This window comes from Ascaphus truei, chromosome 5 (assembly GCF_040206685.1).
Source record: "Ascaphus truei isolate aAscTru1 chromosome 5, aAscTru1.hap1, whole genome shotgun sequence".
Classification (NCBI taxonomy): domain Eukaryota; kingdom Metazoa; phylum Chordata; class Amphibia; order Anura; family Ascaphidae; genus Ascaphus; species Ascaphus truei.
In genome coordinates this window covers 124,711,955-124,730,218 of record NC_134487.1, presented here as the reverse complement: position 1 = coordinate 124,730,218, position 18,264 = coordinate 124,711,955, and the positions used below count along the sequence as shown (strand labels likewise).

The 18,264-nt window shown below is 40.6% G+C and overlaps 1 protein-coding gene and 1 long non-coding RNA gene across 7 annotated transcripts in view; one reads left to right on the top strand and one right to left on the bottom strand.

The window, feature by feature from the left end:
• Positions 1–1,208: 1,208 nt before the first annotated feature.
• LOC142495316 (deoxyguanosine kinase, mitochondrial-like) lies at positions 1,209–5,477 on the bottom strand. 6 transcript variants are annotated; one of them, XM_075600605.1, is made up of 3 exons: positions 5,334–5,477; positions 4,523–4,627; positions 1,209–3,842 (listed from the first exon to the last, which is right to left on the bottom strand). In XM_075600605.1, exons 2-3 carry the CDS (start codon positions 4,523–4,525, stop codon positions 2,931–2,933), a joined length of 915 nt encoding a protein of 304 aa, XP_075456720.1. In that variant the 5' UTR covers positions 4,526–4,627; positions 5,334–5,477; the 3' UTR covers positions 1,209–2,930. The 6 variants fall into 6 exon arrangements, with proteins under 6 accessions (XP_075456720.1, XP_075456724.1, XP_075456725.1 ...); XM_075600609.1 differs by having other exon boundaries at positions 1,209–3,747; XM_075600610.1 differs by having other exon boundaries at positions 1,209–3,747; positions 5,346–5,438.
• Positions 5,478–6,296: 819 nt separating this feature from the next.
• The window catches only part of LOC142495315 (uncharacterized), a 40,727-nt gene continuing 28,759 nt past the window's right edge, over positions 6,297–18,264 (top strand). Inside the window, exons 1-3 of the long non-coding RNA XR_012801715.1 lie at positions 6,297–7,296; positions 12,904–12,987; positions 15,799–15,971. This is a non-coding gene — a long non-coding RNA (uncharacterized LOC142495315). The remainder of the gene's footprint in view (positions 7,297–12,903; positions 12,988–15,798; positions 15,972–18,264) is intronic.

The following is an 18,264-nucleotide window of genomic DNA, read 5'->3' as shown; positions in this document are numbered from 1 at the left end:
GCTGCCTCCTGCAAGCCCACCTGCGCGATCCCCCTGGTCCCCACATCGCTCCGGTACTCACCCCCGCGGCCCCTCTGCTCCTTCCCGCTGCCGCCTGTACGCCCTCCCACAGGCGCGTTGGCACTCCCCTCCCTCTTCCCCTCGATCGCTGCACGGGGCGGGAGGTCCCCACGGCTGCTGCACAGGAATGGAGGAGCCAGGGACAGAGAAGCTGCAGCAGGAAGAGGAAGCCAACCCCCCCCCCCCCCCCTCGCCTCACTCCGGTGCCTGCTGGAGAGGAAGAGGAAGCTTCCCACCCCCTCAGCTGCAGGGAGAGAGAGAAGCCAGCCGGCTCCAGCTACTGCCGTGAAGGTGAGAGAGACCTCGGCTGCAGGGATCCCCTCCCTCACCACTCCACCCAGGAGCCATAGCCCCCCACAGCCTTCTGAGACCCCCGTCCCTGGCTGCCCACATACCACCACCCCCAGGGTGCCCAGGTACCGATCACCACCCCCTCCCCCCACGGCTGCACAGAGCCTCCCTGCAGCAGCACCCTTTCCCCTCCACTCCTCTGCTGCAGTTCCCCTGCACTTTACGCCCCTCATGCGTGTGTATATGAGAGTGTGTGTGTGTGTGTATGGGAGAGGTGTGTGTATATGAGTGTGTGTATGGGAGAGAAAGTGAGTGTGTGTGTGCAGGACACCAGAAGTACCCCCCCAATCAGTCACCCCCGTCACCCCACCCAGTATCCCCAACCCCCCCGTCACCCCACCCCCCACCAGTATCAGTCTCCCTCTCTCTCACACTCTGTCTCGCTCTCTCTGTCTGTCTCACGCTCTCTCTGTCTCTCGCACGCTGTCTCACTCTCTGGATATCTTATTTACCCTATATATCTTAACTGCCCTATACCTACACCGAAATAACCTATACTGCTTTCTTCCAGATCTGACTCAAGCTTCACATGAGACAGGTGACTGACTGAGAGACATCGGAATCCCCCCTAACCCAGAAAACAGGTAGGGAACACCTCCCCTCCAACTTATAACATTGCGGGAATGAGGGTACCTGGACATTGAGGGACTGCGGATCAGGTATGATCCCAGGTGGGATTGCTGCTTTAGTTATTGTTAAGCGGGGGCATCCAGACACTGGTTAAAGGGTGCAGGAAACTAGTCATTCACATCTGGCTTTGTTTTCTAAATCTGACATTTACACACACACACACACACACACACACACACACACACACACACACACACACACACACACACACACACACACACACACACACACACACACACACGTAACAAGGACTAATTGTAGTATAATGTAATATAATAAATAAAATGATGTCAAAAACGAATGTTATTCAATTTTTTTTAAAGCGGGCCTGGGGGGCGGGACTAGGTGCCGAGTAGATTTTTTTTGTTCGGCGAGTAGATTTTGGGGTTATTTGTCGACCACTGTATATATATATATATATATATAAAAATAATATATAATCCAATGCACAGCCGGCACACCATTTGCAAGTAAATAAGTTTTGGTGCTTATCCCATAAAGCAATAACAGACCATACGATACCGGTTGCAACACGACATCAAGGGACAGCACGCAGGTAAGTAAATCATAAATTTTCTATATTTGATTGAAAACACAAAAAACGACGTTTCGGTCCCCCAGTGGGACCTTTCTCAAGCACCACGACCGAAACGTCGTTTTTTGTGTCTTCTATCAAATATTGAAAATGTATGATTTACTTACCTGTGTGCTGTTGCAGACATATGGACGGTATGCACCCGGAATTAATTCCACCTCTTGTGTAGGGAGTGCTCTGTTTCTGAACTGTGTGTGTGAGATATAGATATAATATATTGAGCAGAACAGATTACTGCTTTAAAGATTAGCTATATGGACATGCCAGAATAGTGACATGCAAAGCCGGCATCTGAAACGTGTCATATTTATTTTGTGTGCAGGGTTGAACTTGTGTCAAAAATGTGGAGACACCAGCCAATGCCTTTTTTGGCTGCTCGAGTCTCAAGTAGGAGGTTCCCAAAATGTCATTAGAAACCTGCTAATGTCACTGAACAGGTGCAGCACAAGGGAAGTACCAAGCACAGGCTTGCTTAAATTAGTTGTGCAGAAAGGGTAATAACATTGCTTAGACCATGCTCTATGTTCAAGAAACACTGGAAATTAATATTCTACTAGTCAGCCCGCTTTCTGTTAAGTTCCCTTAGTTATTTGTTTATCTTTTCATAGTAAATATTTTTTTATAAATACTGCAATGCCAACCATGACTAAAATTATGTATGATGTTGACATGCGACAGTCGTCTTTAGTAGGCTATATACAACCGAAAAATACATTGCTGTAAACAAAAAACATTTTCTTTACAACAAAGCTACAAAGTGAAATAAAATATTGATAACATTGTGAACAATAAAGCACATGCTGCATCATTTATTAACTAAAGTAGAATCATCATTTACCAAGCAACCCATTTTCACACAATGGCTTTATCAGGATGTTGATATATTATGGACTACAGCAGATAACACCATGTTACTCAAACTCACCCTGTGTTTAGGATTGTTTTTCAAAAATGTTGTACAGCATGCTCTACTCTAATTTAAATGGAAATGGAAACGTATTGTTTGACAAACATATATCGCCTCGTACTGTATGCACAGATCATTTCCTATGGTCTTTACAATCCCGAAGAACAATAAAGCGAACTTAATCTTCAAAAGTTGTCAACTACACTTGCTGTTGAAATGTAAGCAAATACACAAACTGAAAAAAGCTCCTATGGTTATTATTTACAGTTTACCTAAAACTTGGAATTAAAGCCTTCCTGATTTATCACTTCAGTTTACAGCAGATGTTCAATTACCTAATGTTTAAAATGTGATTATATAGCAAAAAAAAGACACTGCAAATATACATCAAAGACCAGCTAGAAAGTTCTTCACTTTGTTGCTGAGACTCTTATTTCCAACAGGATTGTTTTCAAAATCATCATTGACATCCAACACCAAAACTGGAATGTTCTTGAGATTCTCAAAATGGATATCTGTTGTCTTCTTTACCAGCCAATTTTCATGTTGATCATGCAGCTTCTCTAGATATTTTAGCTGAACCGTCAACTCCTCCAACCTGGCCCTTCGTTGAAGTCTTTCAAAGCATTTCTCCGGAGTTGCCTGCAGATATATTATTCCATCCAAAGCAACTTTTTCGGCAAACTCATAAAGAAGAAAAGAGTGCCATTCTTGATACATCGTCCATTCCATTTCATTCAAATGACCAAGTTCAAAAAGTGTTTGAGCAAACACATACCTGTCACTATAAACAGATCTCTCAAATATCTGCACAGGCTCTCGGAGATTCAGGAACTGCTCTGAAAATGGCTCTATCTGGGTTTTTAGTCGACCCATACATGAAAATGTCTGAAATGTGTAAGACCATCGAGAAGGATCCTCATAGATCAACTGTAGTAGATTTCCCATATCCTGATGGGAAGAATGCTGTGTTTGAGTTGTGGAGGCATGGACATTTTGCCATTTATTCAAAGGTTCTGTGACAAAGTTCCATTCCTTGTATGCGTTGGATAACAGTCTCAGAAACGTGGATTTCCCTACTGCAATATTTCCTTCAATTGATAATCTTTTAACTTGCCATGTTTTGCTAGAATTTGAATCTGTAGTTTGAGATTTGTCCAAGATGGTTTTATTTGCCATGAGGGTCATATATTCCTTTCCTTGTCTACGAGGAAATGTACAAAATAGTTTTAATGTTGTCCTCTGTGAAGAACGCATTCCCGACGTATTCAAAAGCATCCACATTTTATGAAAAAATATCTGTTGGCACAAAATTGTATTATGTGACAAGTACTGAGCTATACATCATGTATACATACTGATGTATACATCAAAACATTCAGCATTGACCGATGGCAGGTTATCTATCAATATACATGACTTAAACACAAACTAACAGCTACTCTAACCAATGGTAATCAACTCATAATTATTTCACAATAAACAGGACTAGACTGTAACTGATAGCACTTGAAATGACAGACAATAATAGTCCTGTACTTTAAATATTTATATACTGTAGCTGCTCTATTAACTATTTTAATGTTTGTAATACTTTGTAATGGTAATCTAAATTGGCAAAACGCCCAAGTTCTTTGACAAGAAGCATCTGACGTAATACATTTGTTACAGTACTGTAGTCAATTCTGTCTGCAACAATATTTTCCAATAACAAAATGGAGCTGAAAATTAATATACAACTCTCAATTTAAAAAAATGAATGAGGATTTAGAACAATATATTAAGGATGGGGTATCACAGAGTGTTCATATGTGTCATATTTCAATGACTGTAAAACACTCGTGTTTAAAGTGCATTTGTCTCTGATGCATTTAATCTGGCATAATAAATGCTGGTATGAAGACTGTATCAGTGATGTGTGTTGCAACCATGATTACATCATGAACGCGCTTGGATGCTGGGCCTGCATATTGACCTACCATCTTCAGCAGCTCTGTACTGTATGTCGTGAGAAGCCGAATATCACGAGGCACTTTTTTCCTTTACTTGGGATATGCCTCACTTTGCAGCATTTTGTTATTCTTCTGGGTGTTGGAGAAAAATACTTTTGGTTATGTTTTTTCTCTTATTTACATAATTGGTTATATTCCTTTTTTTGTGGTTGCTGCTCTTCATTGGGAGTGATATGTTGTATAGCAGTCTTATTATATACCATTTGATAACCGGGTTACCAGATTCTGTATAGGGGAATCTGTGCCTCCCTTTCTTCTGGGTATATTACACATATTCTTGCATTTTATACCAGTGGAGGGGGTTATTTACATCATGCTTTTAGTCACTAGCTCACAGTTTGCTATTTTAATTTGCATGAGACTTGAATTTTTTAATACATTTTTTTTAAATAAATCAGGTGTGCATATAACCCCCTCCTGTGGGTCTTCTTTTGAAATATACTTTACTACATCTTCCCATGTTTATTGAGCATGTTAAAAAAACGACCAATAAACCCTACATCATACTCCTCTTATTGCAACAGTATTATACCACTGGTATGCCGCACATTTTGGTTACATTATTTAGAATTCACTGTAACTGTGATGTATTTGTTATTATATTCCTTTTCGTTTTTGATAGGCACAATCAATCATTTGAAATAACTTGCTGTTTATTGCCCTTCATATGTTCACATTCGTACTTGACCTCAATTACACGTGTACAAGTTCTCATATACACATCCATGCACTCAAGCACTCCCTAACACATACACAGTCTTAGATTAAAAAGGGATACCTTTAAACCTACGCGGGAAGAGGGGTGTGACTGCCGTGCTATGTAGAGAATGCCAAGGATTCAGCTGCGACATGAAAGGCGTGGGATAGGTATAACCGGAAGATATGACTGCCCATTCAAAGCAAAGCACACTGGGAGTTGTAGTTTTATAATCCCCCAGCGTGCACATAGTAGCTACCGAAGAGTCAGACTGTCAGCTAACAAGGTGAAAAGTGAAAGTAGAGCACCCACTGGATTTTAGTCGTTGCTGCGCACCCCTTCCTGTATTAGACACCAGTATAATTTGCAGTCCTCTCAATATCCCGGTAGCTGTGTGCATTGCTGGGAGAGTATAAAAACTACAACTCCCATCATGCTTTGCTTCGAGCAACGCGTCATCATGCTTTGCTTCGAGCAACGCGTCATCAGAACTGCTTTTCCTGTTTCTGAAGTATGGCATTGGGTTTGTAGCTTCCCGTACCAACCCAGTGATACGTTTTAATCCAGAATAGCACAGAGTTTCCACATGATTCAATGGCTGTGGTAACGCAGAATATCACAACATATCCCACCATAATGTAACAGGTTACTATAACCCCGGCTACATCTGTATGTAGACTGAAGCTCCAGCTCTCAAAAATAATAAGCTGACATTGCAACCAAAATCTAGACAATAATACAAATATTTATTGTGCAGGTCAAAAATAAATGGAATGAAGAAAAAAAATCATGTTTAGAGCAGTGGTCGAAGTGTGATGCTGATTCTAGGATGTATGGAGTACCACTACTTATTTTAATTGGTTAACATCTGGTTACATGTACTATTTAAAATTGATGAAGCCTATTTTGACCATTTTTTAGAAAGATTTATACAACATTTGTGAATAGAAAGCAGAAATGGAGAGAGGCTTCCTAAACTAAATAACTTATTTTTTTAGTTTAGGAAGCCTCTCTCCATTTCTGCTTTCTATTCACAAATGTTGTATAAATCTTTCTAAAATATGGTCAAAATATCCCTGACTCAATTTTAAGTTAAGTTTAGTATCTTTTGAAGTCATGACACGGTGCTACTAATTTCACTGAACCTTTTAGTCAATTCTGAACCATACAAATATATTGAGTCCATTTCTAGTAAAACTGGCATCATAATGTTCCAGTTGGGGGGGGCGATGTTTCGGAACATGAAGAAAGCTGGACAGCTCTTATTTTGATCCGTACAATAAATACCGGTAGTTGTAATTATTTAACATTTTGTTGCATTACCACTTATTTTGGAGCAGTCTACCTCCAATCTTTTGATGTAAACGCAACCGTGTGTTTTTCTTTAGCCAGTGGCCTCTTATTTATGGTTCAAGTGCAATAGCAAATGAGTGCTGATCACTGTTTAACTTGTTTTTTTTCAAGTGAGTACATATGTGAATGAGTGCGCCCATATATTTATTCTTGTGTCCATGTTAATGTGTGAGTTACTGCATGTAAGTATATATGCATGTAGTGAAGATAGTGTCATCAGGCTCTGTGTCCAATCACAGTGACAAAGGGGTGGTGCTTATTGGAATTACTTACTGCATAGCACTTCCTGAATTTAGGCAGTTGTCTCTACGCTTGAGAGAGACTGGTCCACCCTATCTAGACTGCAGGGCTCTGCCAATCTGAGGCCCTCCCTTAGGGGTGTGGGGGGGGGGGATCGTTCCTCTTATCTCGCTAGGAGCTAAGGGAAGAACTAGGACAGCTTCTAGGACCCTGACTAGGAGTGATTGTCCAGGGACTTCCTTCGGATGACAAGCTACTGATGTGCGGCTGAAGCAACCTGCTGTGAGATGGGCAGTCTGCCATGCATTGGTCAAATAAAGTATATCCTTGAATCAACATACTTCTTGCCTGAGCCTGGAATCATTCAGGGAGAAGCTGAAGAGAGAAGTTTTCCTGCAGAGATTCCCCTCTACCAGTCTGGGGATCTGTTGGAGATGGAGGCGATGTACCAGTGAGTATTATTCAGCTCTACCTCAAAAGCCTGTCCTGATATCCCCTATACTATCACGGGAGACTCAGGGCCCCCTGTTGCCAGCAGCTTTGCACCAACTTAGACACCGTAACCAGTACACCATTTCCCCTAGAGTACACAATATGAGATGGGGGGGGGCGGGGGAAGGGTTACATAAGAATATGATTGTAATGAATATATCATATCATGTGTTAGATTATAGTTATCCATCAGTCTATCATCTTAGTTTTAGATGCTACTGTATTTATCAGATTAAGACATTCGATATATATATATTTAATATTTTTGTGTTAGTTTCTAGGTGATGTAATTCAGGAGGTTTTTAGTCAGAAATAGTTGTTACCCATAGACATATATGTATGTATGGCTACATGGGAGATCTTAAATGAAGGATGTGAACAAAAAACGTTAATTTATTCCATTTGGTGATAAAGTATGGAGTTTATCTATCCATCTGGTTGTCTTTGCAGTAGACTTTTGTTCCAACTCCCTCATCTTATACTCATAGGGATATGGTCAATACCTTTTAAATTAAGGCAGTTGATATTGCCATCATGTTTTTCTCTAACATTACGTGATAGGAGTATGTCCAGTTCATTGAGGACACATCCCACATGTTAATAAAATGTTGTAAATTTAATTATTTTGACCCATCATAGATAGTGAATTTCTGACTGGGTTTGATATATTGACACACCTTACAATTATAGCATTTCTAGCATCCTATTGTTTGTTTTTGTAGCCATGTTTTCACTTTTGTTTTTTCGAAGAAGCAGTCTTGGACATGGAGAAGTATGTGCCAATATATTTTTACGATTACTATCATGTCTTTGTATTGTTTATTGTAAGTTGATATACATTTTATTTGATTTTTTGGGGAGTATTTCACTTTTTGTCTTGTAGGAGAGATGGCCTTTTTGTTCTAAGTGCCCTATTGTAGGCTTTCTTTAGTGATTTAGAGCTGTAGCCTCTTTCCAGGAATTTCTTTTTCATAGCTTTGGCTTGTACGTAAAATCCTCAATGTCAGAGCAGATTCTCCTAATTCTCAGAAACTTCCCTGTAGGTATCCCTTGTATAAGTGTTTGTGGATGATGGCTACTAGCTATAAGGTAATTATTCGTGGCTGTAGGTTTACTTTATGTGGAAGTGGTTAGAAGATGTTCAGAAGTTTTGGAGATTGATAAGTCTAGGAAATTGATTGAATTTAGATTGACTTCAATGGTTAATTTAAAATGATTATTTGTGCTTAGGACCGTTGTAAATTTTTGGAGCAGTTGTTTACTAACTTTCCATAGCAGAAGTATGTCATCTATATAACGAATCCAGACTTCAGTGTGTGAGTGGTTTACTTGTTAGATTGATCACTGTGGTATCAAATTCCTGGATCATTTTCTTTAATGTCTCCCTGTCCTGCCCTTGTGCTGATGGTATCCCCAGATTCTTCTATCTTTGAGTCCTCCTCCCATGTCCCCTTCTGGGCTTTTGTTTTCTTTGTATGTTGTATTTTTCAGTAGTCTGTCCTCTACAAATTAGAGGATGATGGTAGGAGGGGGTCTCTGGACATGTATGCGCTATGTACATTAATGGCGCTATATAAATAAAGACACAATACAATACAATACAATGTATGATGCGGTATATGTTCTACCTTCAGATTTTTGTTTTTATTTCTGTCTACTGTTATGCTCAGTATCAGAGTTTTTACCATTTGGTGTATGAGTTTTCCCATTTGGTGTATGAGTTTTCCCATTTGGCGGAGGATTCACTTAGGTTGTAAGTTCTTGGTATTTTAGTGTTGAAGTGATGTCTATATATTTTTTCAGCTTTCTAATCTTTTAAATCCGTGGCACTTGTTTTGCTTTCTTTCTTATAGTTCATCTGCAGATTTGTTTATGTTAACTTGTAGTTTTTGTTCATAGTCATGCAACTCACCTAGTTAGTTCCATTTGTGTATATTAGCTTTCTATTTCTCAATTTCCCCATTTACCTCTTATTAGTTTAATTAGTACATGATCAATGAGAAGTTTCATCAGATCATGTGAGCATTTGGACAAAATGTTGTCCCATGCTTTAATAAATTCTTCTTCCTAGATATGGTACCTGGCCCTAGGATTATCATTAACCCTCTAGGAATCAGAATAGATTGACTATATTTCTGTAAACTTTTGACTTCCCACCAGAGTCTGGATTGCTCTTTATTTAGTTTGTCCAGACTCTGAAAAAATACTCTAATGTCTTTAAGTGGTGTTTTAGTTTGTGTATTTGATTCTAAAGCAAAAATTGATTCAGAATGTTTTTCCCATTCATTCAAATGTATTATTTTAGAAAGAAAACCAGCCATAGTGTTCTCTACAAAGCATACAAAGTTCAAATAATTCCCCGAAACATACTTATTAGATTTTAGATTTGATATACAAAATTTGTACAGTGTTTAGGTTACAGAAAAAGATTATTTCAAGAACATACAGTACAATACAATAGATGTTTATCTGAGCTTCTAGAGTAGATGAGTTCCAGTTGGTTAAGGTTGAATCCTGATAAGACAGAAGTGCTCATGGTGGATGCTCACCATCGGAAGACAACAAGACTGCAGCTAGGTCAACAGACTGGCCGTAACCTTGGGTGATCCCAGCTGCTAAACTCTCTGCATTTGCAGAATATTGGTGTTGTCCTTGAGTGTGACTTGACCCTTAAACATCAGGTGTCAGTCGTCATCAAATCTTCATTCTTCCACCTTAAGAACATATCCTCTGGGGCGATCAAGTGCTTAATCTTGGCTCTTACTACACTGGTCCATGCCTTTGTGTCTTCACGCCTGGGCTACTGCAATGCAGTTTACCTGGGTCTTCTGTAAAAAGAGCTGCTCCACCTGCAGCTGGTGCAGAATGCTGCAGCCAGGTTAACTAACGAGTCCCATTCTTGCCACATAACATCTCTCTTCCGTTCTCTGCACTGGCTGCCTGTAAAATGGCAAATTTATTTCAAGATTGGCTTGTTGACATTCAAAGCACTACATGACACGGGTCACAGCTATCTGAAAGAGCTTCTAGTTCCCTACACCCCCATTCGCTCACTTTGATCTGCAGATGAAGGACTCCTTATAGTTCCCAGAATCTCCTTAACTTCTTTTGAATCCCAAGCTTTTAGCCACGCTGCTCCCACTCTTTTAAACAATCTTCCTTGTACAGTTCAAGAGGCCCCCTCTCTGGAAACCTATAAAAATAGACTCAAGACCTACCGGTTTACCCAAGGATTTAATTAATGAACCACAACCTATGTGGCATTTAATACCTACTGTACCATCCTGTATTGTACATTTCCTTGTGTTTGGTCTTGTTTATAACCTTAAATATTTTCTTCTTTTACCCTTTTCGTAACTGAGGTGCTTGGAGTCCATTTGGGAGAAAATTGCTAGATAAATAAAGTTATTATTATTATGTCAATCCAATACAGACAGTTTCTTAAAATTAAAAGGAGCCAAATAGATGATCTAATTATGTTACCGCATAACATCATCAAATTTCTTCCAAAGAGGTCGTTTGAGCATGAAAGATGAAAATTCACGTGTCTGACATCAGAGCACACTTCTGGTTAAATTCTAATTTCATATTCCAAGTGTAGGGTTTATATCCTAAATCCTATTTATTGCAACACAGCATAAGCGTGTATCCTTAACCGCCTCCCGTCAAACTCCAGTGAAATTTTTATGGCTAAAGGAGAAAAAAGGCTTTCCTTTTCATTTAAAAAGTGCCTGAATATATATAAAATGCCCCATATCTTTATCCCCGTGGGTCCTACAATCACGCTACCTTCGCTCTTGCATTTGTATAATTAATATACAATATAATTAATATACACATGTAGACACCACTTTTTCCAATGCACTTTTGCATGAGAAAACAGATATCAGAGATATAATATAGGTCAACCCGTCATTCTTGGTATTAATTTAATCAACTGAGTTTCCTAGGGAATGGAGAAGAAAATACAAAATGTACTTTGTCACCTTTTTGCATCTGGTTGGGGGATATTTCAACAATGTGAGGTCTCCTTTGAGGCTGACCCCCCTTACCCCCCCCCCCCCCCCCAGGACTCTGGTAACTGTGTATTGTCACCAGACTTCCATGATATACACATATAATTCTATTGGGCCATCAATGATCATACCAAGTTAAGCTCACTTCTAGATAAACACAAGAAAACTGGCCAGGTCTTGACCTGCCATAAAAATAATTCTTTGTATTTTTAAGAGGTACAACTAAAATTAACCATTTATGTGCCAGTTTATTAAAATTCTGAATATCTTCTGGCCTTATCATTACAATACCATTTACATTTGTATGCCCAGCACAGTATGTGTGTCCGAATGAATACATTTTTGACGCTGGTGGCACAGAATGAGAAATTAGGGTAGGACATAGGCGCACGCAAGTGCGATTTCTTTGCACCAGTTTTGCACTAAAATAGCTGTTTCTAATGCTTAGGTACACTGGCACAGACAGTGAAACAGTACTTTGTGTTTGTAATTAAATCTGCATATATGCTCTTCTTGCTTTTAAAAATAGCCTAATTTCATCTACTTTATTGACGTGATTTTAACAAACAAAGGAAAGAAAATAATCTTGGAGTCTTAAATGATGTATTTATGTATCTGTAAGCAGATGCAAAAAAGTATCTAACTTTAAAGTTTACATGAATTGACTCTACTCAACATAAATTTCCCACAGTAATGCATAGTTTAAGTGGAATACATTATTGTTGATTGTTACGAGTACTCAACGGAAGCTTCCTCCATTGGCCAATGCACAGTCACATAAGAATATATTCACTACACAACAGCTGTTATTGCTCCTTAACGATCATCAAGTTGCTTTGCTGCTAATAGACAATAGTGGCTATGGTCTTTCGTAAATGACTCATAGAGTACATTAAGGCTGAGTCCATGGTCAGCGCTTGGGCGCTGACCCGTGCTGAGGCGCGCTGACGCTTTTCAGTGAGCCCCTGCAGCCGCAATGAGAGTGGCTTTAGCAGGGGCTCGCGCACATGTGCGGAGGCGTAGCTCTTAAATTTTTTTTAGTTTCGGCGCTCATGGGAGCGCAGGGCCGGTCACGTGAGCGGTTCGCCCAATGAGGGCGAACCAGCTCCGTGACGTCACTGGCCCAGCCCCCGACAAGCCCCCTGACGGCGCGCGAACTAAGGCCAGGGAACCTTCAGCGCGGCTCCGCACGGCTGCAGTTACCATGGACTCAGCCTAATACAAGTACTGTACATCAATGCACATCATGAATTACAGAGCTTTTACATTCTTCCATGTAGCAAGTGTCATTCTTTTGTTTGCAGCTCATGAAAGTTGCATTTGCTCAACTCTTAATAAACTAAAATGAGATGTCCTATTACGTCCCTGAGGCATTGCTGATGCTAACATCTGGATTGCGTGTTATTGGAGAGAGGAGCTCTAGAGCGATTATTTGTGTGTAGTGACATGAGACCTATCCATTAAGCTGGTGACGTGCCCAGAGTTGTAAATGTTTGTGTATGTTAAAGGTAAAGCTACTTACATTGTGACGACATAACATTTTTTTTCAGATGGCCGAATTAAACATGCCATGCTTCATCATGCTCCACATCGCAAAAATCAATATGTTAACTTGACCAGCCCAGACATTGCAGGTAAATGAGTGGATAGTGGTTATGGTTGTTAACAGAAGTCAACACAACATCTGACACAGTTGTGTACTATCTTTGTACTTTTTTTCACAGGACACCCAACCATCTTGTTAAAAAAAAAAGTAGCTACTGAATCTCGCATAGGGTTTGTACTGTGCCTCCAGTACAATTAAACAACTTTCAATTAGCTAGCTTACTTTGCATTTTCTTGTATTTAGAGGTCTGAAAGAACTGCCTAGTCTAACTCAATCAACCATATTAAAATAGCCATTGTGTATGTTTACTGCATGTGGTGTATCTTAAAAACAATTGCATGCGTTGGTTCCTTTTATTTTGTTCTTAGCATCCCTTCTTTGTAAATCACAGGTGTTTGAGCACTGTATGCATAAGAAAGGAGTGGACTGAAAAGAGTTCTTTCTCTGCCACTTGTAAACCTGTTCTAAAAGTGCTACATGTTTCAGACCGATCTCCATCAAAATCAGGGAACAAGACATCCTCTGTACGCCTGCAGAGCAGCTCAACTATGACATTAGTTACGACAGCTTTGTGACCCCATATTGTCTAGGCCTTTTCACATGCTTCTTTTTCATCCACGAAAGAAAAGGGGGGAAAAAAGAACACTTCATAGCTATTTTATCTACTGTAGTTAAAAGCAGATAATAAAACCTGAACCTTTATTTGAGAATTAAATAAAAAATGAAAAAAACTTTGCCGGGTTACTGCACTTGTGTACTGATACTAAGTCAAATTTGTCACAAGGGTTTTTATTTATCTTTCTCCATTGCCATTCAAGCTCTGCATTTGTCCATAACTTTATGTGACAACTATGAAGTTACTATTAAAACAGAGAATAGTCTAACAATGTTGGTGGTTGCAAATGCTTGGCAGCTCCACAAATTTGCTATCAATGATAAATAGTGAACAGACTGACTAAAACATCTCTACACATTTTTTTTAGATGTTTAATGTTTTTTTCTGTGCGCGATGAGAAAAGAGAGGTTGGTGTTTTGAAACCCACCCCCATCGTACATGAATAATTGAGCAGTAGGGGTAACGTAGTAGAAGACAGCAGCGTGTCAAGAGACATTGTATAGGAACACAGGGAGAGAGTTAGGGGTGGGTACAACTAGTGAAAAAACTCAAGAATAAAGTTGAGGGGGAAAAAGGAGCAATATGATCAATATGGTTTCATTGTTCGACCTTGCTTACCTCCGCGGGAGACCATCTGCTCCCTGTCAATGGATCACCTGCTTGTCTAGCTTGTTGTTATGACAACAAGTGGGCGGAGGGATTAAGAAGTGTGCGTCTCTGCTGATGTGAGGCTGCGTTAAGGGCAGCTCAGGGAGAAGGATGGAAGTTGGGATGCAGTGAAAAGAGCATTGGATCCTCTTCACTTTCCTAAAACTAAGCGGTGTCTCCTGTTATACAGAAGGGAAGCACATCTCACAAAGTCGTACGGTGGCAGAAGACGTGCTATTATAACTCTCATAGCATGCAGAGGCTTGCATCATTTTCTGTGATGGACTGCATTAGTTGTCTTATCATGATATTAGGCTGACTGAGTAGCTCAGTGGTAATGTCACTGCCTATGAATCTGAAACCCACTGTCAGCTCTACTTGTGACCTCGAGGCAGTCACTTTATCTCCCTGTGCTTCAGGTACCAAAATTAAACTCCAGGACAGGGATTCGTGCCTGCCAATGTCTACATACTGAACTGCATACACTATCCGCGCTGTATGAGATGAGAACATATTATATCTCACCAGATGTTGGTGATCTCTGCATTAGCTTCTGGAATGTCAGATGTATGCTTGGATTGCTGAGTATAACTGCATGATTTGAAATTGTGTAACTGTTTTGAAGCTATCAAAATATTTATGCTTTCACTGCAAAAAAATAAAAAACACAGGAGAAAAGTGTCCTTCAACATAAAAACTGAGGAACATGAACTGCCTTAAAGGTGACAAAAGAACACAAGTAACACATATTTACAATGGTGCTTGGCATCAACCTGCTAAATACTATAGAGAATAAACCGTAGGATGTCTGTATGATCTCCGTGGAAAAGAGAAAGGAAGAAGGGATATGATGCAGACATTCCCATACATGACTAAGACGCAGGGTGGAATCATCTTTTATGAGAAAGGAAACATCAGGTCATGCTTTGAAGCTGGATCGTGTCAGACTCGACTGAAATGCGAGGGAGTACTTTTATTTACTAAAAATGTGATGAATGCATGGATGAGCCTTCCAGCACAAGGGGCAGATACAATGAAGCAACTCAAAAACACCTGGGAAAGACAGGAAAAACTACAATATAAATTACTCAATTAAGGTTTTAGGTCCGGTAAAGTCTAATATTTTTTAGCAAGTACTGTAGTGAAAATGGGCAGTCTATAAAGGCCATGTAAGGGAGGTATAAACATGATAGAAATAGAATAAGAATACTTTCTCTTCCGCTTGTGATTGTGTGCTACATAGTTGATAAAAGTAGGCTGAGATACCCTAACAAAGGAGGCTCCATGGTTACTGATGGAATATATATATACAAATAAATATATATACAATATATATACAAATAAATACTTTGCAACCAGAATTAACCCCCCCCTCCCCCCCCCCCAAAAAAATACAATGTGCACTGTGTGTAGCTCTTGAATAAACCTAAGCATTTAGTATACAACAGATTATATTTTGGACAAAGAATTAGGGTGAATTCACCTTTAGAGGTGTGGATCAACTCTGGAAATAGTTTTGAAGTAACAATAAACTGAAAACACTCAACAATGAAATAGTTTGTGTTTTGTTAACAGATGCAGGAGTTGCTTACCTTTAAGGCAATGTAAATATCGATCGGCGAAGATCCTGCCTCCCTGTGATCCCAATATGGCGGCATATCTCAAAAGAGGAAGTGCTGCGGCTTCCTAAATGGGCGCTATAGAAACCCAAGGAAGCTTAAAACATTCAAACTCATTTAAAAGGGCACGTAAGTATTATCTAATACTACACACCTGATTTATTTAGGATTTTGAAGGTAATGCTGCTTTAACATGTGTTTTATAGTTCAAAATATGTATATTCCCTTTTTCTTTAATTAGTGGACAAACAACTCATTGCCAAACAGGAAGGGGCATAATAGCTTTTCAAAATGTAAGCATAAAAGAAGATGAAAGCATAAAAGCCTAACACTGAAAAGTACAACAACCAACAATATGCTTCTTCTTAGGCTGATTATTTTTCCCTCAATGAGGTGAAAATGCAAAATGAATTCCATAGGTGTAGTGATTATGACGTTCTTCTTAGAATATTTACAATTGATGCAATATAAATATTATGTAGCACATGTACCCCCACCTTCTAGGAGATACAAGTTGCGGCTACTAGCTGTTGTAGTGCGGCATACCTGTGAGGGTTCAGGAGAGCTGAGTGGTCTGCGATGGGGTGGGGACCAGGACAGGCTTTTGGTGTCGTCTTGGGTTCTGGGTTCGGTATCAGCGCCTCCAGCTTCTTTGGGCTCCAAGCAGATTGGAGGCAGTCCCTTCTGAAGCACATCTCCCTTACACCACATGCACTGACTTAATCCAGGCAGGTGTAAAAGAGTAACTAAGGGGCTTTATTGCAGTCACTGCATAGATGGTATTACAGCGGTGCAGGGTCTCAGATGATCCCAGGCATCTGGATGGTGCTTGTTCATGAGTCTGGAGCCTTGATGATTCAGGCCAGTCAGCCATGAGGCCTGACTGGCCCCTCCCACTCCCAGGAGGGAGGGGAACAGACTGATTAAATTTGGCTCTTCCCTTCTGAAGAACCAGAAGGGGCGGGCTCAGGGTCTGTACCTATACAAGATAGGCTGTTACCAGGCCATGAGTCACCACCACACTTTTGTCACACAGAAGGGAACATAAGGGGGGGTCGAAAACCCACAGGATTGCCTGTCACAGCCTTGACTGCTAGGGACTTATGTGACAGGGGAAGAGACAGGCAGAAAATACTAACCATGTTACAATTAATTCTAAAATATTTTTGGAATGAGTAAATGAGAGAGTCCATCTGATAAAGCACCTATATCGTGTACAATTTGGAGCACCTTTCTCAGACCTTTCTCAGACAATTAGAAGAATTCAAGAATGCAACACATTAATGGTGGGACATCTACAACCTCAACAAACCCAGGCCTTCTGTCTTAAGCAACTATCTAATTCCAGTGTTTACTGTTGCGCTGGTGGGCTTCATAGAAACATAGAATTTAATGTTACAAAACAACCATTTGGTCCATGTACTTGGCCCATTTTCCTATCTGTTCTAAAACCTCAGACCCCATTTCGTCCTTGGCTTTCTTTCATAAAATAGATATTTCTATCCAAAGCATTTTAAATTAATTTTAATTCCTTCACTGTATTAGCATCTGTCACTTCTGTTTGCAGACTATTTGTCACGATGTGCAGCCCGCAGACCAGGCCAGTCCCCTGTACTGAGGTGGGATGTTGAATATACACACCGACAGCAGAGGGAGCGGGTCCGGGATGTGGTTGTAGCGTGGCCAGGCCTGGATTAAGATTTAGAATAGTCGTTGTACTTGCCGAGTTCAGGAGTATAGAGAGTTCCGTAGTCAAATCCGTTTAAGTGTCCAAGGGTCTGAGAGGTAAGAATCGTGATGGGTAAGCCGAAGTCGGGAGCCAGAGAGGTAAGACACACAAGCCGGTTCAAGTCTGTAGGGGTAAAGACAAACAGGAGCATGACACAGTTTCCAGGCTACACAGGAAGCAAGGAGCTATGCAGAGCAAGGAGGAAGTGACAAAGCAGGGTATTTCAAGCGGTATCCACCAATCTGGACGGGGACGTGATGAGGAGCAACTCCTGTGAGGCTGGGAGTAACAGGGCTCAGCTGAGAGTGCTGAAGGCGTGGCAAGAACTCTCGGGCTGAGCGGGGGGCGGAGGCAGGCATGGTGCGCGTGTTACAAGTGCCAGGGATAGATGCGCGCTCTGTAACGCCGACGCGAGAATCCAAGACAGCGGCCGCGGCGTGAGTAGCAGGAAGTGCCGCGCGCCGGCAGGGGTAGCGATGAGGGGCAGAGGCAGCAGCAGCTGCAGTACTGGTAGTGGGTAAGGAGGGGTCACGTCGCAGGGGACCTGGCCCCCGAATCCTTACACTATTCAACAATTCCTCACCCCTTTCAGTGAAGTAGTACTTCCTTAAATTTCTTAGTCTATCACCTTCCAGCTTCAGATCATGACCTCTTTTTTAGCATTCGTCTGAAATATGCTTCCCTCCTGTACTT